Raw genomic sequence first — 27,672 nt, forward strand, 5'->3', positions numbered from 1 at the left:
ATTGTTGACGCTACTGCGACCAAATGGTGGACGAGGTAATATACATGGTTTCACAGTAGTGGAAGGAGTAGGGTCTGCGATATGCTGCACTAATCCGAAAGAAAAGCAAGTAAGGAAGGCTAATTTCGAGTGCAACCGAACATTAAATACTCAGCTGAAAACTATGGAGACAAAGTAAGGGAAAATCACCCGGTAGGAAAATGAACCTAGGGTAACCCTGGAATGTGTTTGTATGACATGTATATCAAATGGAAGGTATTAAAGAGTAGTTTAAAAGGGAGTGGGCCATAGTTCTATAGGTGGACGCCATTTCGAGATATCGCCATAAAGGTGGACCAGGGGTGACTCTAGAATTTGTTTGTACGATATGGGTATCAAATGAAAGGTATTAATGGGTATTTTAAAAGGGAGTGGGCCTTAGTTATATTGGTGAATACCTTTTTGAGATATCGTCATGAAGGTGGACAAGGGGTGACTCTAGAATGTGTTTGTACGGTATGGGTATCAAAGGTATGAAAGCTGTTAATAAGTATTTTAAAAGGAAGTGGGCCATAGTTCTTCAAGTGGAAGCCTTTTCGAGATATCGCCATAAAGGTGGACCAGGGGTGACTCTAGAATTTGTTTGTACGATATGGGTATCAAAAGAAAGGTATTAATGAAGGTTTTAAAAGGGAGTGGCCCTTAGTTGTATATGTGAAGGCGTTTTCGAGATATCGACCAAAATGTGAACCGGGGTGACCTAGAACATCATCTATCGGGTACCGTTAATTTATTTTTTATATAATACCACGAACAGTATTCCTGCCAAGATTCCTAGGGCTTTGGATTTCGCAAAACTTTTTCTTTTTCTTCTACTTAATATGAAAGTTGTCACACCCATTTTACAAAGTTTTTTCTAAAGTTATATTTTGCGTCAATAAACCAATCCAATTATCATGTTTCATCTCTTTTTTCATATTTGGTACAGAATTATGGCATTTTTTTCATTTTGCGTAATTTTCGATATCGAAAAAGTGGGCGTGGTCATAGTCGGATTTCGGATATTTTTTACACCAATACAAAGGTAGTTCAGATAAGTACGTGAACAGAGTTTAGTAAAGATATATCGATTTTTCTCAAGTTATCGTGTTAACGGCCGAGCGGCAGGACAGACAGTCGACTGTGTATAAAACCTGGGCGTGGCTTCAACCGATTTCGCACTGTTTCACAGGAAACAGTTACCGTCCTATAATCTAAGCCTCTACCAAATTTCAAAAGGATTGGTAAATTTTTGTTCGACTTATGGCATTAAACCTAGAAAGATAACGTTAATTTTTTACCCTAGAAAGATAACGTACGTCTGCGAGACGTGTTCAAGTTTAAGGGCCCTAAAGATATAAAACAAACTTTAATTTTTATTTTAATCATTTACTTGATATGTATTTATTTGTCTTAAATGTTTTTTAAAGAAAAATATTTTAATATATTAAAAATTAAGTTTGACTTGTCTTGTACTTGTCCTTACAAAAATCAGTCTTTTTCGATGCACCTCAGTTTATATCAAAAAAATTTTAATAAAATAAATTTTTTTGTATTTCAAATGAATGCATTAACTGTTTTAAACTATACTTAAAAAAATGTTAGCTAAAATTACCATTTTAGGCAGAAATTACATATAAAATTTGTAGTCACGTAAAAGATAACGATACGTTTCTTAGACGTATTTTTAAAAAACAATCGTATATATTTCAGCAAATAAAAAAGTTACTACTGTAAAACACCCCCATCTGACAAGCTGGTAATGGTAGCTGAGAAAACTGAGTATGAGAATGTTCTCTCTTTACGATTGTGGGGGACTGAGCGCAAAATCAAAACGACGTAAGTCTCAAAGACATAACGTACGTCTCACTAGGGTTAAACTTATTCTAGAAAAATTAACTGAAAAAGGACGGAGTCACGCCCATTTTGAAATTTTCTTTTATTTTTGTATCTTGTTGCACCATGTCATTACTGGATTTGAATGTTGCCATAATTTACTTTTATACTGTAAACCACACATATATATTAGTAATAAAAATGCAATTACAGCCCTGAAGATGATTTCTAATTGAAATCGAAATATCGACAAAATAAATAAATACAACATATATGGTATAATCAATTGCATTTTTATTACTAATATATATGTGTGGCCTAGAGCTCGGAAATTCTTCTTGATATAACATTTGAAAGGCCGAAAATAAAAATAAAAACCACATCATTTATACTGTAAAGATATTAAATTTTTTGTTAAAATTTGACTTAAAAAAATTTTTTTTTAAAGTGGGTGTGTTCGTCATCCGACTTTGCTAATTTTTTTAGCACACATACAGTAATAGGAGTAACGTTCCTGCCAAATTTCATCATGATATCTTCAACGATTGCCATATCACAGCTTGCAAAATGTGGGCGGTACCACGCCCGTTGTCCAAAATTTTATTAATTTTCTATTCTGAGTCATATGTTCAACTCACCCACCAAGTTTCATTGCTTTCTCCTTCTTTGGTAATGAATTATCGCACTTTTTCGGTTTTTCAAAATTTTCGATATCGAAAAAGTGGGACGGGTTATAGTCCGATTTCGTTCATTTTAAATAGCGACCTGGGACGAGTGCCCAGGAACTTACATACCAAATTTCATTAAGATACCTAAAAATTTACTAAAGTTATCGTGTTTACGGACAGACGGACGGACGGACGGACATGGCTAAATGAATTTCTTTTTTCGCCCAGATCATTTTGATATATAGAAGTCTATATCTATCTCGATTAGTTTTCGCCGTTACGGATTACCGTTATGCGAAAAAAATTAATATACTCTGTGAGCTCTGCTCAGCTGAGTATAAAACCCTACAAGCTGCCAGATCTTGTGCTTATCAGGTGGAAGAAGTAGCAGTGAGCAAAGTAGTAAAAACACTAGAAGAAAATTTCTTAAACTGCAGCCGGGTCTATTTTTACGTTAGTAGGCGAGTAGCAATTAGGGCTCTAAAGAAGGCGTGGAATCAAGCGCGAGGCTTAAAAATGTCGAAGATCTCGTGCAGGTCTTAGAAGCTTAAAGTAACAAAGTTACTCTTGTCATTCAAAAGAGGGAATTCTAGGCTCATAATAGATATTCTGACTGGATACTGGATACTGGTTTCTGGCACCACATCTATTAAATGTAAATTTGATCTGTGTTAACAGATGTAGGAAGAGCGGGTTGGAAGAGGAAACGATTGAACACATCTTGTTCCTGGCGCCTGTAAATCTAAGACTCCAGGTATAAGGTAGGAGTGGCAAAGCTATGGAATATAGTAGCAACAAGTAATATAGGTTCTATTTCATAACATAGGTCCTTGTTTCTGATAGGATTTTCAGCTTGATCTTTGAGCAAACTTCTGGTAACACTATGGACTCGTTCAATCTATGTGAGGTCCTCACTAACCAGCTAGTTGGACTTTACCCATAAACTTGCAAATATCATATAGTGTAGACCAAGATTGTTCTGTTAAAAGAAAAAAGTTGCGGTGTATCCGTAACGCATTGGCTGTAATAAATTTGCAAATGATCAAGATTTGTCTTTCTGTCAAGTTTTGATTTCGAATTTTTGATTCCCTGTAAGCATCGCCCCGCTGCTGGGTACGTGTTTGTATAGTCGCTATTTTTTTCATGAAATTTAACACCACTTTACATTTAAGTGCAGCGTTTACACACAAAAGTGGTCATAAAGTGGGACTAAAGTTTCTCTTGTATGCGCATCCAACTTTTGTCTTTTATATTTAAGCCATCAAAAAGCTTCTACATGAGGCGACTGAGCATAAAATTTGGCTATAGTAGATGTAATACGAAACTTGTAGACATTGACAGGAAGGACAATTGCTAATATAAAAGAACTAAAAGAGGTAAGATAAAGGTAAATATAAAGCTGTAATAAAGGAACTGAAGAAATGGAGAGCGACAGTAAAGGTAGAGAAGTACCTACATATTTGGATATATATTCACACTTATTTTGAATATATAACTAAAAATAAAAACATAAAGCTAAGTTAAGTTTTAAATATTTCCTAGAGTTTGCTGATGCTAATAAAATAAAATAAATAAGTAGTAAAATTTGAAGTAAATGGAAAACAATAGAACAAGAATAATTTTGCAAAGGATATGCTGTCGGAAATGACAGACTTGTAGACACCAAATGTTTCTTTCTATTAAAATTCACCCTAAACACGGACTGGTATCACATCGATCACACGTCGGTTGTCATAAGTGGAAAATTCTTTTTAACAATTAACTATTTGGCAAATCGGGCTCTATGGGATAAAAATACTTCGGCATCTTATTCAGGGCAACCGCCGATGCGGAGAAAACTTATCTCATATTATCAACTAAGAGCTTTAAACCTCGAATTAATCTACACCTCAGCTAAACGGAGTAACCCTACTGGAGAAAACATGTAAAAAATGTCTGAAAATCAGAGTGCAGAGTAAATTTTCATGGAAAAATGACGTCGAAGAGAGAGAGAGTGAGAGGCGTCAGCGCTACTCAAAATGCATGTAAAAGGATTGTGAGATATACGTTGGGCCTATCGACCTGCTCTTTTGCTGTTTACTACTAAATTATGAGATCTTTTTTGGGCAGACAGCCACGTAAAATTAGAAACTACCTCAAGAAATGAGAGGTGATAAGCGTGATGTTAACGAAAGCCCTGAAAACAACACCGACGGCTGCACTGTACGATGCTCTGCATATTCCACCTGAAGCTCTAGTGTCAAAAAATTTAGCATTAGCAAATGTTATGAGACTAAATGGCTTGAGGCAGCATGAGCGCAGAGCATACAGCTCTAGTGATAAGGCGTCATCAAATATTGGAAAAACAGACTACCTGATTCTTTGTCTGTGCTTCTATAGAGGTCCAAGTGCGAGAAAAGATAAGAAACGTTGACACAGGGACTCTCCAATAACAGACTACACGATACGTTAATATACAGATGTTTCCAAAGCAATGGAAGGGGTACGGCGGGCAGTATAATGTAGGGATTTGGAGATACGCGGTCTCTATAAGCATTCAGATTTTTTAATATTGAAAGCCAAGCAGTCATTAAGGCAATAATCTTACGTAGCAAAACATGTAAAAGTACGCTTGGGTGTATGCAATCCCTAGAGGAAATCAGCATGGTCCCCAGGTATGCCGGAATAAATTAAAATAAAAAAGCAACCAGACTAGTTGAAGTTTTCACACACCATCTAGTTCAACATAACCTAATTTCACATAATAGTTAGATTTTTTTTAAATATTACATATAATTTGGTTACGCAAATTTCGTATGTATCTACCAGTAACTTAATTTATTTAAGAAAATCTACGCATAATCTGGGTCCTGTCCTATATAATCTTTAACATAAAACTTTAGGGCCTTGAAAAACAACCGTATAAAAAAGCTTAACTAGCTTTACTTATGTGTTTCGCGAGCAGCGATTTCAGTCAGTGTGCCGCATATGGTTCCCTTTTAGTTATTTTTATATTGTAACAAATCCTGTGAATTGTCTATAAGTCTTCGCCTTCGTTCGAATAACTGAAATGTTTTGTAAAGAAAAAAAATATTCTTTATTTACAGTACTACTCCGGAAGAAAAACTTCAGACTGAATGAATCTCCTTTGAGCTGCGCTGCTTTTATACTCTATGTTTCCTCGTTCGCCTATTTCTCGCAGGGTCTATACCTTTAGCGAACAGCTTTGTCGATTAGTTACTTATTAACTTCTCTCATATTGCTGCGTCTCATACTCGCCGTACACATGCATATATATATATGTAGTTTATGAATTATCAAATGCGTTATTTATTGCTGTGTAATGTGTGTGTTATGACGTCTGTGTTCTTAGCTGCTCTTTAGATGTATTTGCGGCTATTTTCTTATTTTATCAGCTTGCCTTCCTGTTGCTGTTGTGTACAACATTTATTTACTAGCGGCATAGTGATGTATCACGATTGATAATATTCGCCTCAATATTATGTCCTATACAAACTGGATAGAAAACTTAATAGAGACGCTATAAAAGGCTCTTCCAATTTTTTCTAGATTGTGCGCCTTTTTTACGGGAAGCGCTAAAATTTATTTATTTTTATTTTTTTTTATTTTATCCAACCGTTGATAAAAACTTGTTGTATGGGGATAAATCAACACAACAGATATATAGTTTTGCAATTTGTCGGTGCATCAAAACACATTTTTTTTTTCAAAAAGGGTATGAATTTTCGCTATAGGAATTTCTCAAAATAAAAGAAATGCTTAGAAAAAGGAAATTCATCTTAAACATATGAACATTTTTTACATTGTACAAAAATACGTATACCAAAAAAAAGAAAAAAATGTCATGGTAGGTAAAATGAAAACAAAATTAACGCTCGAAAAATTTTAACACGCAAACTTATAACAAATTGGCTATTATCGCAAACGATGCGTTGAAATAACAATTCCATAAAAACATGTAGCCAAGAAAAGACAAATACAAAATTTTAAAAACAAAAACTTATTAAAAGCATAATGAGCAATTAAGCAAATGATAAAGGACACACGCGACAAGAAAATAAATAAAACATTAAAAAAAAAATAATAAATCTAGCCACGTAATAAGCCCAAAAATATACTCAAATTCATATTTATTTATTATTATAAGCAGTGATTTGAATTTTAGCAATATAACATAGCAATATAATTTGCAATTTAACATAATTTGGCTATGTTTTAGTTTTGTTTTTATGTTTAAGGACGTTAAAGAAAATATCTACACAAATACATTTATGAACATTCCATAGTTAGGCGCAGTTCTTAAAAGTAATATATTGTGGCAAATATTAACAATTCCGACACATGACTATAATGCTGTACTAGCACAACAGAATTGTAAACATACCAGACAAGAAATAACTACGCATACATGCTCACCGCAGCTAACAACGCAGACGACAATACTCACACATATTCACAGAAGACAAGAGCGAATAAGAGATGTAGAAATTTGATAGAAATAAATAAGCAACTCATCAAGAAGGCTGTTCGCAAAAAAGTCTAGACCCTTGGTGATATAGGTGAACAATCCAGCTGAGAGTATATAAGCAGCGCAGTCTGGGACATATTCAATCAGTTTGATCCTAACACGTTTTAAGTGAAGAACGCGAATAAAGTGTGAAGTTCTACCACCATGTAGTGCTCTAAATAAAGCGCACTTTATATACAAAACAATTGATGTAATTTATTAGTCAGTTCAACGATTCGAACGGAAGGTGCAAATTTATCGAAAATTTCTGAATATTCGCAAAAAGATCTAGTAAAATTTGAGGTTGGTTTTTTTTTAGTTTATTGCTGTGTTATCGATAGGGTGTAGACGAGTTATCGATTATTTTTCGAAAACAAATGTTTTTCCCCTCTCACAAGAGGCCTCGAAGAGCTTAATAAAATTTCTAGAAGGCTAAATCTTGACTTTGCAATGCCCAGGCCTTCGTTTAAGTTACGGATTGAGTCTTATTCATATTTATTGAGTCAATGGCAAAAACCTTACTGAGAAAGTAGTAGGCCGGGTCGATTTGTGGGGAGGCAAAAAAATCGCCCATTGCTCTGTGAAAATCATATTCTAGGCATCAAAATAAGAAACTTTGCCGAAGGAACCATACCTCTAAAACGAATTCTGGTGTCCCCCAATTAGGGTCGAACTTTGGGTAGGGGAAAATTTTGAAAAATCCCACTTTGACCCATTTAGAGTGCTCCAATCGAGTCCAAATGTATGACCGACCCCCACTAACTTTGGAGGCCCGACCAACCGATGCCAGTGGCACACCGCCTGGAACCCCCCTGGTAATTCACAATACAAACATTTGAAAAAACCGCCGGTTTTGCACTTTACATGAAAAAATCCGCACAAACATATCCATACCAACTGAAAAGAGGTGCACCACTGCGTATACGTAGCATTTTATTATTAGGTATAAACAAATAAAAAAATGTGCAATAACATAATTTGAAATGTTTGTATGCTGAACCCCCAGGGGGGTTCCAGGGGGAGTGCCATCGGTAGGTCGGGCCTCCAAAGTTAGTGGGGGTCGGTCATACATTTGGACTCGATTGGAGCACTCTAAATGGGTCAAAGTGGGATTTTTAAAAATTTGCCCCTACACAAAAGTTCGACCTAAATTGGGGGACACCATAATTCGTTTTAGAGGTATGGGTCCTTCGGCAAAGTTTCTTATTTTTATCCCCAGAATATGATTTTCTTGGAGCAATGGGCGATTTTTTTGACTCCCCACAAATCGACCCGGCCTAATGTATATACAATACATTTACACTCACCTTTACTCGCCGGCGGTTTTCGTGTGGCCCAATTCGTTCGGATTGAACGCGAGCCGAGCCATTGTCCATTCATAGCTGTGATGGCGCTTTCGGCTTCCTATTATATAAGTAAGAATTAAAATAAAAGTTAATGAAAATTAAATTGCAAATTACTGTAGGAATTGGCAAGATCATTATTATAAATAGTAAAAATAACATATTTCGGCATTTGAATGGCAATTATGCTTTTTGGTGTTATGATAAAATTAATAATTTAGAAGATTTAGTAAAAGTGTTTATATGTATCCGATCAACCAGAGTTGTACTGCGAAATGTGGTTTTTTTATCAAATGAAACTAAAAGAAGCCCTTACTTTCTTAAGATGCCTTACTTTTTAGTGCGCAAATTTTGATTCTTTATTTAAAAGATGAATCATAAGCAGTTGAATCAGTAAACAGCTTAGTAGTTTCGAGGAGGGATACGTCTAACTCAAAGCGAAAGCAAATTGCGGCTCCGTATTCATTAAAGGCCTGCCATTAATAAGCAATTTAAGGCAACGTGAGGAAGGAGTTTGACTGGGAATGGAAGTGGGACTGGGACTGGAACAAGGTTGGAGCTGGGATGGGACTGGAACTAGAACTGGGACTCGAAATGGGGAGTGGGAGTTGGAGTGGGAGTAGGAGTAGGAGTACGAGAAGTAGTAAGGGTTGGAATGGGAGTGGGTTATCACCTGGTTATCGTTTAGCAACCGAGACCGAAATCATACTTAGACATAGTTCAGTTACATAACCTTTATGTATAGGAAGCAAACGAAAAAGTAAATTATCAAAGAGCAATACTCACCGATTTTTTAACAAATGACACAAATCCATAGCCTTTGGATTTCAATGTCTGTGGATCGCGTACAACACGGCAATCTCTGAAAAGATAATAATATAATTGAAGATTATTAGCCATTTATATATTTATTTAATATATATTTCGTTTAGTAATAAAAATAAAAAACTGAAGCCAAAAACTATTAATATTTTGAATTTTGCAGAATATTTGATAAAAGCGCCGCATTATAATTAAAATGAATTAGTAATTAAAATTTGTATCTAATTTTTCGCCCATATACAGAAACAAATGTTTGTATATATGGTTTTGTAGCCAAGCGGCCAACGTTTGAACGCAATGAGATATTTATTCATACGGAGTTTTAATTGCGGCAAAGCTAATCTCGATGGGAGCTGTCGCGGAAAAAACTTTTTTATAAAGTCAAAGAGATAAACAAACACAATGGCAAATTCTCAAATTCATGTTGGATATTAATTTGGAACATTAAGTATTTACATTCAATTTACGTACGCATATTTGTAAAATCGAAAAAAAAAATTTTTTTCATTAAAAGAAGGCTAGGTTAGGTTAAACTGGCGATCAATAAAGAACTCACATAGATTGAATCAGTCCGTAGAAATACAAGAAATTTTCTGACAACTCTGCCGGCCTTGTAGCTGGAGCCTTGACCTCACGAGCGCAGGACATTAACACAGTACGTGTCTGCTCAACCGTTTCATCCTGCAGCACGCGTTTGCACCAGCTGCTGTCACTGACGAGGTCTAATTTAAAGTCATGTGACACCAGGGGCAATGTCTCGATTTGTAAGTTTCTAATATGGTAGAATATGCAGATGATCTTGAAAATATTGCAGACCCGCACTTCACATCAACTCCTGCGCCCTTTTGATTTCTCAAAAACAGATTAGGACATCTCCAGTCGATTCATTGAGTGCTACATCCACCTTTTTACACTCACCGGTCTTAGATAATGACTGAGAACCCAATATAGATATATAATATGGTCGGAGCGAAGTCTTGTCAATATTTCTTTGCATTCCGTGACACTTCTCAATAAAGTACTGTGTGAAATTATTGCCTTGATCCTCGCCTGAAACATATTGCAGAGGCAGCCTGTAGGATTTACCTGTTTCTGAATCGATACAACAAATATCATCCCAACCCCTCCCATTAATTAAAATCCATTGGTATACAAGCGTATAGGATAATCTGCCATTTCCACACCAAATTTCAATTTCTATTGTCGCCCAACATATCTGAGGATATCCGTTTGCTCTGCTTTTAATAACCATATACTGCTATGGCCAAACGGCCTGCACTCAAGCCGACCCGAGGCCTTAAGCCCTTTTGCAGTTGCTGGCGCTACATTTGCGGCCGTTAGGTCGGCATATAGGATGTGAAGAATGATATGCAGTGCTGTTGTCGAATAGTTTTCAGGGCTCCCGCCTTTTATGCGGCTGTCCACCAAACTATGACCCCATAATCACTTGAGCGGCTTGAAAATTGCCGTAAATGTCCTATCAGAAAAATGCGATATATTCCAGGGTAATTCTGCAAAACCTCCGCATTCATACAGTGTCACGGAGCCTTTCTTTGCTATCTCTTTCACATGGAGTTTCCAGGATAACTTTCTGTATAGTATAATCCCTAGACATTTTGTGCTGAACTTTTTTGTACGGTTACACCTCAAAGCTTTCGATTATCCCAATTAGTTACCTTATTCTTGAATAGTACTAGATCGGTTTTTGCCACATTAGCGATAAACACAACTCAAGATGTAAAAGCATGTACATCCCGAAGCGCATGATCCATCAGAGAGCTACTTGTTAGTAGACATAGTCCGCTTTTGATGACTGTAACGGAAATTTCACACGCCGTGAATTTGACTGGTCCCCTCGTTGGTGATAATACTCCCCACCGGCGTTAACATGGAGTAACTCCAATTGTTTAAGGCTGCATGCACTTGAATCGAGTTGAGACTGTCCATGATTGCTCTTTTCGAGACATTGTTGAAAGCCTCGACAGTGTTCAGCATTTCAGTGCCAGTTCTAGATTCATGACCAACCTACGTGATGCAGTATCAACTGACTTGACATTTTTGTAAGCATATTGCTTCATTCATGACTGATTTTATATATACATATATTAACGTCTCTAGGGTTTTGAGCAGAAAAGATGTCGAACTTATAGGCTTATCGTGCAGATGACTAGTTATTTCCGCTTTCGGAATGAAGATTGCTGGAGGCGTTGCCCATGATTGCGGAATGTGGCTCAGTTTTAAACAACCCTCAAAGATTGTTCTATGCCTTTCTACAATCGTTCAACCCGCCATTTGCCACATAACAGTGGATATCCTATCTGGACTCGACGATTTGAACTTGGCAAAAACTGTTATCACCAATTAAATTTTGGTGTTTTCACCAACTCTGCTGTTGCTCGCCCCATATTTGGAGGTCCTCCGGCTGTATTATTTTTAGATAAAACTTTCTCCAATCTTGACGTTCCGCTGGTGCATTCTTTGTTAACACAGATTTTTTTCATGAAACCCTCTTTGACTTGCTAATTGCTCGTTTATAGATCCTCAAAAGATCCTGTATTCATCCCAGCACCCTTCGATTTCCGCAACTTTTTCCAGCTTTAAAATATCCAACTTTAAAATCTCCTTCTACCGTCTAAGAAGGCGCAAATACTTACTCTCTATAGGAGACAAGCTCTTTCCATACTCCACTACAGTGGCAACCTCTTTAGGTTCTCCCAGTCTTCCCACTGCAAATTGCTGGAGTTTGTACCAGTTTTTTGTTCTAGGGTTTCTTAGCTTTTGTCCTATTTACTATTTTTGTGGTAATGCTCAAGCTGATCTGGAAAGGATAGCTTTTCAAGGACCCTCCATTCACCTCCTTATATATCATGCTCATAGCTCAATGTGATATCAAGCAAATTACCTTACGTTGACCAAACATATTTAAGAACGCTTTCCCTATTAGCCACTTATAGACTGCTCTGTAGTAAAGACCAAAAGGGGATTCACTTCTAACATTTATATCGTCTTTTCCTCATAAGTTGTGATACGCTTTCGCATCTGCCTCTACGACAAGCCGTCCTCTAGCAGGATACTAGGATAAGGGACGATTTTCTAATCCTGATTTCAGTCTCTGCGTAATGAACGCTGAACTTACTCGCAGAAGTATTTTTATTACTCTCCCCCTAGATTCAAGAGTGGGAGCAAAAATTAGCATGGCTGTGGAAAGAGTATTCTACTCTTAAGGCGAAGTTAGCGCGGCACTACTAAAAAAATAGTTTCAAATAATAGTGGGATTAATTAAATATTATTGAAAAAATTTAAGAAAACTTTTCCATAAAATAAATGTAAACTTTTAAACAAAAATAAGAAATTCATTCTCGTTGAACAGAAATGTTTCCCAACTCAAAGAAATTTTTTTTTTGGTTATGTTTTTCTTATAAAAGGGTATTGCCTTTTTGCAGAGTGTATCTATTTCTTTTTACTGTCTTTTATACTCTATTTGAAATATGAAATAAAAGTTTGGAAAGCTACTTAAAGCAAAAGTAACAAGGCCAAATAGGACTAACGCAAAATAAGCCAGTGTGTCTCGGAAGGCACATCGACCCCGACATAACGTTATTTATGTTTAAAAGTTTATGTAAATTTGAGCAACATTTCTATATACTGATATTTATGTACGTCTATATTACTAGACATTTGAATAAAAAGGTACGTTTACTTGTACGTATATGAACTAAAGAAAGAGTGATTACGTGATATGGGAATGAATATGTCACTGCCAAGCTTAGTGGGTTTTAGCTAATTTTTAACACCAAAGATGTGAGCTTACTTTTATGATGTTTGTGCTTAACTTTGAGTGTTCACACACCAACACCTGCATACACACGAGGGAGTTAAAGAGTGGAGGAAATTTATTTGTCGGGCTTCAGAAATTCATAGGTACATTTGACTTTTAACATAAAGAGATTTTAAGAAGCGTTTTCTTATGTTTGAAAGAGCTAAAATTCATAATTCCAAAGAAGACGGCTTGTTATTAAACTAAATAAAATTTGTTTGCTAAAAGCTCCAACGGTAATCATCCTTACTCCCAAGAAGTTAACTTTACTGATCAGAGTTTTAAAGTACCCAAAAGCAAAGCCGTAGTAAACAAATTAAATCTATATTAAAAAAAATAATAGTTTAAAAAAACTAAAAACCTAAGCTTTTGTAGCTAACCGAACTAAAAAAGAAAAAAATAATTTTCAATTAAAAAGACTTTATATAACAGTAGTAGAAGGTCAAACAATCATTTATAGTTAATCACCTCAAAATAAAATTATAACAAAATTTGAGTTATTAACAGAATAATTTAGTTCACAGTAAAAAGCTTGGGGTGCTTGATATTGAATATTACAATCATTCTATTGGCAACTATCTGAGAGGAAAGATATGAAATGTAGTCAAATGCACCCCACGCTTTTTAATCTGAATTAAATTATTCTGTTAATAACTTTAATTTTATTATAATTTTATTTTGAGGTGATTAACTATAAACGATTGTTTGACCTTCTACTACTGTTATATAAAGTCTTTTTAATTGGAAATTTTTTTTCTATTTTTTATTTCGGTTTGCTATAAAGGCGTTTTTTTTTTTTGGTTTTTTCTAACTATTATTAATTTTTAATTTTTTAGTTCAAGTAATTTTAAAAGATTTAGTCCAGAGTGATGAAACCTCGAAACGCCAGACGCAGGGAGGCTGGACGCGGTCTTTTTCCGAAATTGCCAAAGGTCGGCAGATCATTGGCATTATAGACGAGAGCAGCGAAGATGGCAGGATCCTGAAACAACAGTGGAAGTGGATTGAGGCCGCGCTCGCTACAGTGGCCGTTAAGGTTAAGAAAGACAACCCTGGTCCACCGCCATCTTACACCGATGCAGGGTGGTTCAAGGGCAATGTTAAACTAATTGCCTGTGACCACGCCAGGTCGGTAAACCTTTATAGGGCCGCCGTCACACTGATAGGGGTGGTATATCCGGGCGCGCGCCTCAAGGTAGTGAAGGCGCGTGATATCCCCTCACGACCAAGGGCTAGAGCTTGGGTTCTAGTGACGCCAACGGACCCAGCTGACATCCTGGAGCTGCTCCAGAAGTACAAACCGCCACAGGTTTGGAAGTCAACCCGGATAAAACCGAGCTTGTCCTCTTCACGAGGAAGTACAAAGTACCAAATCTTACACCACCAAGAATTTGGGGTACGTTCTTAGCCTTTAGCGATCAAGTCAAGTATTTGGGAGTCATTCTGGATAGGAAGCTATTATGGAGTGGCCATATATTGGAGCAATCCAAGAAGGCAGCAGCAGAGCTGTTAGCCGGCAAGAGTGCAGTTGGCACCTCCTGGCAATTCTCCCTTAAGGTGACCTAATGGATTTGCACCACCAAGAATTTTGGGTACGTTCTTAGCCTGTACCGATCAAGTCAAATATTTGGGAGTCATTCTGGATAGGAAGCTATTATAGAGTGACCATATAGTGGAGCAATCCAAGAAGGCAGCAGCAAAGCTGTTAACCTGCAAGAGTGCAATTGGCACTTCCTGGGGATTCTCCCTAAGGTGACCTAAAGAATTTACACAGCCATTGTGCGCCCGATTCTTCTTTATGGTGCCTTGGTCTGGTTGCCTGCACTAGCTAAATGTATCTATCTTAAAATGCTTCATAAGGTGCAAAGGAGTTCGGAGCTCTGCATTACCGGGGCTCTCGGCCCCACTCCAGATTCTGTTACATACATATATGGATACATAGGTACATAGATAGATACAGGCCAAGCTAATAAAAGCGTGCTAAAAAGGGCTCCAGTATGGTCTTTCGTAGATGTGCCATGCATCCACTTCTATCATTAATAAAAGTATGCGTTTTTCGCATCACGTGCAAGGTTTCGAATATATGGCTATTTGAGGTGGACATATGTTCAACTGACCTTATGTCCGTCAACCTTATATCACCCCATCATCACATTATTGCATTGTGATTGAGCCTTGATACGTGTGCAAAATTTCAATCAAACTTTTGGAGATTCAAAGTGGTAATAAGACCAATTGACCTTATGGCCGTTGACCTTATGCCACCACACCATCATATTATTGCATTATCATCGAGCCTTAATACGTGTGCAAAGTTTCAATCAAACTTATGGCCGCAAAAAGTGGTAATAAGGCCAATTGACCTTATGGCCGTTGACCATATGTCACCACACCATCATATTAATGCATTGTCATCGAGCCTTGATACCTGTGCAAAGCTTCAATCAAACTTATGGCCATTCAAAGTGGTAATAAGGCCAATTGACCTTATGGCCGTTGACCTTATGTCACCGCACCATCACATTAATGCATTGTCATCGAGCCTTGATACGCGTGCAAAGTTTCAATCAAACTTATGGCTAATCAAAGTGGTAATAAGGTCTATTGACCTTATGGCCGTTGACCTTATGTCACCACACCATCACATTAATGCATTTTCATCAGTCCTTGATACCTATGCAAAGTTTCAAATTAATCAGACCTATAGAACCCGGTGAAAATTAAGCTCACGGATTTCGTTACATACATACAGGCCAAGCTAATAAAAGTGTGTTAAAAACATCAAACTTGCAATTTAAACAAGTAAGTAAGGCTAAGTTCGATTGTAACCGAACATTGCATACTCACGTGAGAACTTTGGAGACAAATGTTGGAGTTGAATTTTGACATAATTTACTTATATACTGTAAAGATATTCAATTTTTTTGTTAAAATTTGACTTAGAAAATGTTTGTTTTTAAGTTAGCGTGTCCGTCATCCGATTTTATTATTTTTATTTAGAACACATATTGTAATAGAAGTAACGTTCCTGCCAAATTTCACCATGATATCTTCAACGACTGCCAAATTACAGCTTCCAAAACTTTTAAATTACCTTCTTTTAAAAGTGGAAGGTGCCACGCCCATGTCCATAATTTTACTAATTTACTATTTTACGTCAAAAGGTCAACCCTTCTACCAAGTTTCATCGCTTTAGGCGTCTTTGGTAATGAATTATCGCACATTTTCGGTTTTTCGAAATTTTCGATATCGAAAAAGTGGGCGTGGTTATAGTACGATTTCCTTCATTTTAAATAGCGGTCTGAGATTAGTGCCCAGGAACTTACATACCAAATTTCTTTATGGTACCTCAAAATTTACTCAAGTTATCGTGTTTACGGACATACGGATGGACGGACGGACATGGCTAAATGAAATCTTTTTTCGCCCCGATCAGCTTGATATATAGAAGTCTATATCCATTCCCTTTAGTTTATGCCGTATTCGGTACCGTTATTCGTACAATATTAATATACTCTGTGAGCCCCGCTCAGCTTCTACTACGTTATACTCACAAAGGGAGAAGAATTAAGTCTCGTAATCTACATACTTACAGGACATTTCACAAGCTTAAAAATTACGCCTCGTTAGCAACAAAGGATCAAGGCAGTGTGAGCTGCAAGAAGGAACGGTGGAGCACGTTTTGTGTTCATCTAGGGATTGCAGATTTTCCAGATATCGAGGCAGCAAATACATAGCTAGTCCCTTGAAAACTATTAGCATTTGCCAAAAGATTGGACCTATTGTAAAACATAACTCCTTGTAATACTATGGACACATTTAGTCTACGTGAGGTCGCTGTTGAACGGCTAGGTTAACGTTACCTAACTTAGTCCATAAAATCAATAAAATCATTATTTTCTCGACCCCCAGGCCCTACTTAAAGTTAACACCACCAGCCGATAGTTTACATTCATAGACATCATAGGTTAGGTTAGGTTGAACTGGCCGGTCAACAAAGACCTCAAATAGACTGAATGTGTCCATAGTGTTACCAGAATTTGTTAGACGACCAAACGGAATAACCCCAATCAGGAGCCAGGACATATGTTATAAAATAATTCCGTCGTCTTGGCAAATACAAGAAGTTTTCTAGGACCCAGCTCAATTGCTGTCTCAAGATCTGAAAACTCAGCTCACACTTCCTACACTTGCTGTTACTGACGAGACCTAAATTATAAGTTTGTGACGCCAGAAGGTAGTATCAAGTTAGTATGCCCATCGTTAGACTTAAGTCACAAGGCTTTCACTAGGGCAGGCACCTTGTCTATGGTGTGCTGGCTAAGTCGAACTGCATATCATCCGACTATGTGTTGTGAGCTTTAGAGCATTCCATCTTCGTCATTCTACGTAGGATGGCGTAGGGTTGCGGTCATAGTAATAAACCCGAAAGTATTTAATTTCAACGTTCCCGATACCCTGGGATGTTAACACGTAGGAGAGAGGTAGAATAGAGTCAAAGGCGAGAAGAAAAAGTGCGAGAAGTAATCCGTGGGTATCATGAAGCAAACTAAGCGGAAATATAAGGAGTCCCGTACTGGAACGGAAGGTAAGTATGAAAGAGTGAGCGAGCCATCCTAAAGTACGGTGCAGCATTGAGAATTGTGTAGCGCTAAGAAGCAGTAGCCGACCCAATAAAATAACTGAAGAAAGAGACAAGAAGACAGTTGAAATGATTTTCTGCGTGAAAAAATCAGCGCACAAACCTTTTTTTTTTTTTTTTTTGATATACCTACATAAAACCACATTTAGCCACAAAAGCAAACACTGCAAATAAATATTCACACATACATATATCAATTTCAGGTATCTTTTTTCCTCTTTAAATAACAACCAGACATTTGGCAAACACTTCAAGCGGTGTCAATTTCACATCTTCCTGTTTGGCCGCAAGTCAGCAACTACATACCATCAGCTTCTAACAGTTAAGTACTGAAGTCGTAGAGCACTTTTAGGCGTTAACTTATACATATACCTGGTTGATATTCTCATGAATTCTTATGTAAATGTTAATGTGTACTCGACAGGAATGATTCTCTGACTGTCAGCAACACTACTAAATACATAACTATTTCTTTTAGGTAAAGGTGTCACGTGTTAACCGTTTTGTTTGCTTTTTAGAGATATGCTGCTGTGTATGTGGTTTAAGGTGGTACTTAAACATCAAATGAATGATTATTTCGGGCTCATCCTCTAAATTTTGGTGCCAATTTTGAAGATGGTTAATGTTTGTTGCCCAAAGGTAGAAATTTTGAAGATCGCGGGTTCGAATCGAGCTCAAGGCCTAACAATAATTATTTTTATCATTATTATTGTTATGATTAATTTTTTCTTAATTGAAAAAATTATTAAATTACAATAGAAGGAAGAAAAAATTTAGACAATTGCCAAAGCTTGTTGTATAGATCCATTTCGGGAACTGCTAAATTCCTTCATCGGCAACGATTAGGAGCCGCTGCTTTAACCATTCAGCCATCACAGCGGTTTTTTGTTTGTTTTCATTAATCCTACTTCTATTCTGGTTCTTGCCAATTGATATTCACAACACTGCGACATCTGTTGCAGAATGAATATGAAAATTGGACTTCGTTGTAGAAATTTTGATTGAAAATATAAACGTGATAACTTCTTTTATGGGTTTATCGAGTTTTAAAAATATTTAGGTTAGGTTGAACTGGCTGCAAAACTAACACAGACTGAAAGAGTCATTAGTGCTACCAGAAGTTTGTTTAACGGTTTGTGGGTCTATAAGCTGTATAACTTCTAGTAGCTAGAGTCTTAGCCTGGCAAGGGCAGGACACGTCCACAAAACGTGTTCGATCGTTCCCCTCTCCAACCTGCACTTTCTACATCTACTTTTACTGACTAGGCCTAATTTAACCGTCCTGTTCATGAATAATTTTTCTTCTTAGTTCGGGTGGCTTGGTACACGGGTACTACAAGGCAGTTCATACGTGTGTACTACTAGTGGTACCTGGATATCCCAGCCATGAGAACTAGTAATAAAAATCAAATTTTAGTAATACAAAACTAATTTATTAAAAACATCTTTATGGAAGTATATTTGAAAAAATTTTCTCTCCTTTTGTAGAAAATTTATTCCCATACGATGCCACAAAATTTTAACTCGTTCCTATTTGCAGGATATTTAAAAATGGCTTTGAATATGCAAAAGGTACCCGGATACCCGTCTCTGCACAGGACGGTTAAAAGCATTTGAAATCAGAGAAGCAGATTCCTGTCAGATGCCATAATTAGCCTACAGTCCTTTTTTTTTAATGATAAGAGCAACTTTATTGGTCTAAGTTTCACCTTCGACACTTAAAACATCGCACTCTTCTAATCACGCCCAATCTAATTAGAATAACTACGAAACAAGTTTCGAGGAACGCGCCGTTTTAGCTAGCTCATCCGCTGTGTCCTAGAACCCACTTAAGATGATGTATGCTGCTCCCTATCCCGATTCCTTCCAGGAATCTCAAACAATGCTATGCAAGATTATTGCTTTAATTGCTTCTTGGCTGTCACTATAAAAAGAGCTATTTTCTTCCAGTGTTTTTATTACTTTGGTAACGGATACTATTTCTTCTACTGCTTATATGATTTTTTTTTCGGATCCACACTGTTTAGCGCAGACCCATTCATTACTTGTAACCATTTACTTTGTAACCATGGTTGTAAACCTGTATCACCTCGTCTGCCATTTGGGCAACCTTGCGCCAACCATCCACCAATATTGTGAGCAGGTACGGAATAAGCTAGTCTGTTCCTTCAGTTAATGATGGCGCTAAGTTTAAGCTGCTCTGATGCACTGCCCCTTATTGCAGTTGTGGACGCTATGTTCTTTGTCACCAGGTCTACAGTTGCAATATACAGAATGGTATAAAATGCAGCCGTCGAGGTTGTTATCGGGGCTGCCGTAATGCCAATTTTTCGAGAAAGTTTTGTTTGTTTCTTTTTCTCTTTGGCTGCCCACTAAAAAAGGACTCCATAGTATAGGATAGGATTTGCAATCGCTGTATATATCCAATGAGAGGAAAGAGAAAATGATAGACCCCACTTACGTTTCAGCATTTTTTTAAATGCATAAAGTGCCAACGAGACCTTATTCACTATAACCTTCACGTTGAGCTTTCACTGACCGTGGTGCTGCATTTCGAAGTCATGAGACTTAAAAAAACTTCGTTGGCTCGTAATATTTGCGACCGTCCTAGTATGGCTATTACAGGTTAAGTTCGCTTTATGCACGTCTATTTGGCTGTTGTTGACAGGTAAATCTTCGTTAAATATACGACAAATAAATGTAAGTAAACCGATTTACGGGTTGACTATGGCAACAGCCAGATTTTGTGTGGATAAATTTTTATGTATGATATATATTATCAAATGTGATGTACAAAAACACTCCATATAAAATACTTAATATCTAAGGGCTTTTATTAAGCTTATTTATTTTTAAGTAGATGAAATCGAATTATGATGACGTAGAGGGGACAGCTGAGGCTCAAAAAGAAGCCTACATGATTTAACTTTGGAAATTTTAATATAAATATACGAACACATATTAAGTGAACGAGACTCTAAAGTCGTCCTCAAAGGCATCCAACAAAAGGCGTGAACTGCCCTGTGAGTTCAGTTCTTAAAGCCAAAAACCCTAAACTCGCTGTTGGGAAAAGCAACCTTCCCACGAAGACGCGCGTCACCCCAGCTCAACTTTGATCAAGGTAAATTAAGAGTTTAAATTCTTACCTATCGACAATCAACCCATAAGTGTCCAATGAATGTATGTCACGCCCTTCAGGAACAGTTGTATCTCATACTTGATTATTTAGCTATATATATGTACATATATCTGTAGTTTATGGTTTTCTTCTAACTATATGCGAGTGTATGTGTGAGTAACAATTACTAGAAGTTAACGTCTGCTCTTAGCTGATGACTACAGATATGTATGTGTGAAATAATCTCTTTGCTTCAAGCTTGTGGTTATGTGTGTGAAATATTCTTCGCCGCCTTCTATGTATGTGTGTAAATGGCTTACTGTTGTTGTGTTTATTTACTAACAGCATAGTAGTGCTGTTAGAAATGCTATTATTCGCCACAATAGGGTACGTGTTAATTTAACACTTTTTTGCCGAATCGCTCAAAACATTTCGGTTTGGTAGGCGAAACACGCTACCACCACACCACGTTGGCCGCCATTTTTTAGTAAAGTTGAAACTATGATTTTGTACTTTATTGTGCTTATGCCCGGGTTTTCAGTGCGAGTTCAAACTCCAGTTAAAGTTGACTAGAGTTAATCCTTGCCGTTTTGTTCGATAACATAACATTCTGCTGCTTATCTCAGCTTAAGCGGCCAAAGTGGCAACTTTAACTGGAGTTTAAACTCGCACTAAAAACCATCATTAATTATCAAAGTTAAGCTATGGCAGATTGTTCTATCCAAGGTGAATTCAGTACCAGGTGTTGTTATCCCAACAGCTGATTGCTTCTTCTTATTTATTTTTCGTACAACGCCTTGTACAACAATATGTCAGGTAATCGAAATCAATACATTTTCTTTTGACTTGACATTCTTCTACACTGCGAATTGGTTGAATCACCTTGTATGGATGCGCGTTGATTCTATCTGTTTGCAGCTAAGGCTTTGTAAACCTATTTTACTTTGGGGTAACTATTTCGGACTTATCTCGTGAAGTTCGTGTATGATAATTTTTTGTATTTACAAAGTTTTTATGATGGTATGTAGGTATTGTGTGCTCACATGACACCAAACAATATTTTCAATTGCAATATGGAATCAACACTTATCTCTTTGGTCCAGTGCTATTGAAACTGCAAGTTTTCTTTGAATTCCGTTAGAGGACATAGATGATAATTACTGAGTGGCCACATCCATTGGATGGGGCAAAGCACTGCTACAAGAATAAAAACAGCAACAACTAAAGCCCAAAAGTTTCGCTGGATTGGGCATAAAAAAGTTGCTTCGGTCCAAAAAGTAGTCCTATTGCTATACATTTGGCAGGAAAAGGACACACCTTTTACTAGTTTTGTGAGGCACCTGCAAGAAAAGTTGATATCTCGCTGCTCCAAATTTGCATCAGTAATCGCGAGAAAGGATGACAAAGATAAAACGCTATTCAACGATCAAAATCGCAAGTTTGTGTACTTTTTTGTACTACTTTTTAAGTTAATAAAATAAAATAAAATAAAATAAAATAAAATAAAATAATAATAATGGCCCTTGCGGGGTTACAAATCCCCCATTGGGCGCGTCTCCGGGTGGCGGATAGGGGAATGCCCGGTAGATATACAGGGAAGGGGGGAAATAAAATACCACCCGCGGACCAAAACTGAACTCGCAATGAGAAGAATAATCTTTTCGTGCTTGGCAAACACGCGAATCATAGCCATACCTCTGTGTGGGCTAACCACCCCCCAGAGTGAGCAACGGTTCCTAATATAGTACTGGAAGCCTCGTACGAGCGCCGTAATGATCAGGGACGGAGCGGGACATCGCAGCCTGATCAACCGATCGATGAACAAGGAAATAACCAGGACAACTCTCAGATAGTAACGAGTGTTTTGTCGGTTGAACCAACAACCACCGAAGCTGTATCCCCAACGCAACGCATGAGATGGACAGTCGAAATGAATGAGTTTATCATGCGGAGTTACTACAAGATAACCAGGAATGAAACGAACACCAGTGGATATAGACCTGGCCTTTTCGAAGCTTTCTGTCAAGCTTATCCCAACATTACAGTTAGCATACAGCGTATAGGCGACCAACGCAGTGCAATCATAAGAAACAAATACATACCACTGCGAAGATTGCAAGAACTAAAGGAAGAGGTGGCCAAAGAACTGGAAGAGGGAAGTGAGTCAGCTCATGGTAATGGTACAAATAGTAATCCAGATGTTGCCGTAATAGCTCCAATAAGCAACGATATACCAAATATAGAAATTGGTATTTCTGAACACGAAAACAGAATCCCCCATACCAGCAATACATATGAAGAAGAAACATATATGAAGCTGACATTCGAGTTCCAAACAGCAATACAAGAATACGCCGGTACAGATCCGTTACTAAGGCCCATCATCATGAAACAAAGCTCAACAAAAGCAATGGCAATAGCTGTTAAATATATGAACAACTTTATACTGCCAACATATCTCCATGATCATGTTTCGTCTTTTGAGTTGCTACAAACGGCAGTGTATGCAGCAGCCATTGCAATAACCCGAGTATTAGGTGGTAAAATTAGGCCCCAGAATGCTTTTAAGGCAACAAAAGTTAAAGGCAAACCAGCCTGGAAGCAGCGCCTTACTAACCAAATAGAAAATCTAAGAGCACAACTCGGTCGAATCACTCAGTATATAGCTGGCAACAGAAGCTTGAAAATTGTGAAGTGGTTTGAAGAAGTTAAAGAAACTTATAGAATGCATTCAAGACACGACCTACCTAATGAAACGGCAGAGAATCTGCGCGATACATTACGTCAAAAATTAGCTGAAAAAGTAAACAGACTACGCATATATACTTTATCCGAGAAACGGAAGTAGGCCAATTTAATTTTCCAAAGAAATGAAAAATATTTTTATAGGCGACTTCGAAACAGCACAGAGATGGATGTAGATGAAACACCAGAAACATTCCAGGTAGAAAGATTCTGGAAGTCAATCTGGGCTGTAAGTGTGAGGCATAATGAAAATGCTCCATGGATTGGGAAAGAATACCAAAAGGCGAACAAATTTGGAGTTATGGAAAACGTAACCGTAAGTGAGAGGAATATAAGTGAAGCAATCAAAAACACCCATAACTGGAAGGCCACATGCCCCGATAACATTCATAACTTCTGGATTAAGAAGTTCACATGTACGCATATATATACAGCGCAATTTTATACATTGTTTTTACAAAATAATACTTTGATACCTGGTTTTCTAACAAAAGGTCAAACATATCTGTTGCCAAAAGATAAGGATGATACTAAGGACCCTGCGAAATATCGACCAATAACATGCTTGTGTACGCTTTACAAATTGTTAACAGCATGCATTGGTAATAAGATCTACCAACATCTAAATACGCAAAATATACTTGCTATTGAACAGAAAGGTAGTGCAAAAAATTCCCAAGGATGCAAAGAGCAGCTTCTTTTAGACTCCATTGTAATTGAACAAGTATACCACAAACAAAGAAATATATATACGGCATACATCGACTACAAGAAAGCCTATGACAGTGTACCCCACTCATGGTTAACTGAGGTGCTAAAAGTGTATAAACTAGCCCCAAACATAATAACTACTCTTGAACATCTTTCGAATACATGGGAGATAACACTTAATCTAAAAAAAAAAAATGGACTCCAAAGTATTTCCACGATACCCATTAGAAGAGGCATACTACAAGGAGACAGCTTAAGTCCTCTTTGGTTCTGCCTCGCGCTTAATCCACTATCTACCTTGATTAATGATACCAAAAATGGATTTAAAATAAAAGAAAGAGAAGGTGCATCATATAAGGTCTCACACCTCCTCTATATGGACGATATTAAGTTATACGCAGGGTCTGAGCGGCACATGAATGAGCTCCTTCAAATAACCGAAGATTTCTCACGAGATATTTGTATGACATTTGGGCTAGATAAATGTAAAAGACTGAGTGTTCAGCGCGGAAATGTAGTAATGCATAATTTTCCCTTAGCGAGTAATGAAAATATAGATGCATTATAAGCAGATGAGTCCTATAAATACCTAGGTTATATGCAGGCCAGAAGAATACATCATAATGTCATGATACAGAACATCACTGACTGCTTCCTAGATAGAGCAAGATCACTCCTTAAATCCGGTCTTAATGGCAGGAATTTATTTAAGGCAATAAACACGTTTGCGATACCAGTGCTAACGTATAGTTTCGGAGTATTAAAGTGGTCTGACACGCAGTTGGAAGGTGTTAAAAGAGCGACTCGAACACTGCTCACAAAATACGGAGCACATCACCCGAAATCTGCTGTGGAGAGAATAAACTTATCTAGAAGTCTAGGAGGGCGTGGCCTAATAGATATCCAACATCTTTGTAAAAAACAGATCGCAAACCTACGCCAGTATTTCTTAGGGCAGAACACAGCACTAAACCAAGCTGCATGCGGAGCGGATAAAAACTATACGCCTTTAAACCAGTTTACTCTCGACATACAGAATGAAAAAAGCGATTCTATTCATTCAGCACGACTCATTGATGAATAGAAAATGAAAACACTAATTGGCAGACACCCCCATTCATTAAGTCAACCAGGGATCGATCCCGTTGCTTCAAACCTATGGCTGAAAAATTCAGGAATCTTTATGGACCAAGTCATCGCCACAAAAAATTACTTAAAGTACATTGTACGCGCTGAAACAGACAGTGACAAATGCAGGAAGTGCCAACAGCAGTCGGAAACAATACAGCACATAACAGGAGTTTGCGTTATGCTCGCAGCAACAGACTATTTAGCACGACATAACAACGTAGCGAAAATCGTTCACCAGCGCTTGGCAATTCGTACGAATCTGCTTACAGAAGAGGTCCCGTATTACTAATATACTCCCTCGGCAGTGCTAGAAAGTAGCGAATATAAGCTGTACTGGGACCGCACTATACTTACAGATAGAAGTATACCCCATAACAAGCCAGATATAGTCCTATTAGAAAAGAAAGAAAAGAGCGCGTATTTAATTGATATTGGGGTTCCCAATACGCACAACTTGAAAGACGTGCACACAGAAAAGAAAAGAAAGTACACAGGACTTGCTCAGGAAATGAAGCTGTTATGGCACCTTGATAAAGTAAGCATAGAGCCAATAATCATTTCATCAACAGGCGTTGTACCCAAAACCCTTACGACGACCCTGGAGAAACTAAAATTAGAAAATAAGCTTCTACCTATTCAAAAGGCAGTAATTCTATCAACAACATCCATTATTCGTTCGTTTTTAGACATTGATATGTAATTTACAGATTATTATGAATTTACCTATGTATATTTAGTATAAATAGCTTTATATGTCTTGTTGTATACAACCGATGTATAATGTATAGCCCAAGGTGGAGCTCAAGGAAGAGATAATAAAAATAAAATAAAATAAAATAAAATAAAATAAAACAAAATAAAATAAAATAAAATAAAACAAAATAAAATAAAATAAAATAAAATAAACAAAAATAAAATAAAAGAAAATAAAATCAAATGAAATGAATAGAACAAAATAAAAAAAATTAAATGAAATAAAACAAAATTAAATAGAGGGAAAAAATAAAATAAAACTAAAATAAAAAAAAAAAATTAAATGAAATAAAACAAAATGAAATAAAATAAAATAATATAAAATAAATGAAATAAAACAAAATAAAATAAAGTAAAATAAAAGAAAATAAAACAAAACAAAACAAAAAAAATTAGTAATATAAAATAAAATGAAATAAAATTAAAAAACCAAATAGAATAAAATAAAATAAAATAAAATAAAGTAAGATAAAATAAAATAAATATAAATGAAATAAAATAAAATAAAATAAATTAAAATAAAGTAAAATAAAATAAAGTAAATGAAAATAAAATCAAATGATATGAAATAAAATAAATTGACATGAAATAAAACAAAATAAAATAAAGTTAAATAAAATAAAAAAAAAAAAAAAATAAAACAAAAAATGAAATATGTAATATGAAAAAAATATAAAATTAAATAAAATAAATTAAAGAAATTAAATAAAATTAAATAAAATAAAGCAAAATAAAAAAAAACAAAGTCAAATAAAATAAAACAAAATAAAATAAAATGAAATAAAGAAAAAATAAAATAAAAAAAATATAACAAATAAAATATAAAGAAAAGTAAGGGAAGCGAATTGAAAGTAAAGGAAAGAAAGTAAAAAGTGCCGTTTGTGATTCAATTTTCACCACTGGGCGAAGTCTAGTTCGAAGTATAGAAAATCTTTCAAATGTGACAAAATTACATACATATATACAGGTATTCAAGTATTTGAATGCATATGGACTTACGAAATTTCACCAAATGGTGTGAAAGCTTCACGTAATTGCTGAGTCTCGATTTCTGAGCTTAAATCTCCAACAAAGATATGAAATTGTTCTGAAATTAAAAGATACAAGAAAATTAGTATTTTACTTATGTACTAAAATATATGTTTATATATATCTACATATATATTTTCGATGAAAATTAAAACTACATATATACATACAAAGTATATAAAATATTTAATATACATATTTCAATTGTCTAAAGATGCGGTACACCACTAACCATAAATAAAGCTGAGGCAAGAAATTGCTTCCACAAAAAATTTAATAATAAAGTGCACAACTTTTAGCATAAATTGTATACAAATTTTAACCAATTTTCATAACACAAAAGAAAGTTTTATATGTACGCAGAAAAAAAAATGTTTGCTAAGATATGACGTTGATAAATGAAGATTTGTTAAACTTGTCTTAGGAACTAGGATGTACACATTTGCTTATAAACCCGCCGCCAAACCATGTATAACTTATGTTAGGCTTATTTCATTTTATATAAAATCTTTCAAAGAATTTTCGAAATTCG

The 27,672-nt window shown here is 36.3% G+C and overlaps 1 protein-coding gene across 9 annotated transcripts in view; it reads right to left on the reverse strand.

Annotated features, from left to right (window-relative positions):
* Window positions 1–27,672, reverse strand: part of trv (trivet) — a 287,082-nt gene that overhangs the window by 66,557 nt on the left and 192,853 nt on the right. For all 9 annotated transcript variants that reach the window (XM_067762225.1, XM_067762222.1, XM_067762220.1 and 6 more), the window contains exons 3-5: window positions 27,111–27,198; window positions 9,159–9,234; window positions 8,337–8,433 (exon numbers count right to left, since the gene is read on the reverse strand). In XM_067762225.1, the coding sequence (XP_067618326.1) occupies window positions 8,337–8,433; window positions 9,159–9,234; window positions 27,111–27,198 (261 nt within the window). The remainder of the gene's footprint in view (window positions 1–8,336; window positions 8,434–9,158; window positions 9,235–27,110; window positions 27,199–27,672) is intronic.

This window comes from Eurosta solidaginis, chromosome 1 (genome assembly GCF_040869045.1).
Source record: "Eurosta solidaginis isolate ZX-2024a chromosome 1, ASM4086904v1, whole genome shotgun sequence".
Lineage (NCBI taxonomy): Eukaryota > Metazoa > Arthropoda > Insecta > Diptera > Tephritidae > Eurosta > Eurosta solidaginis.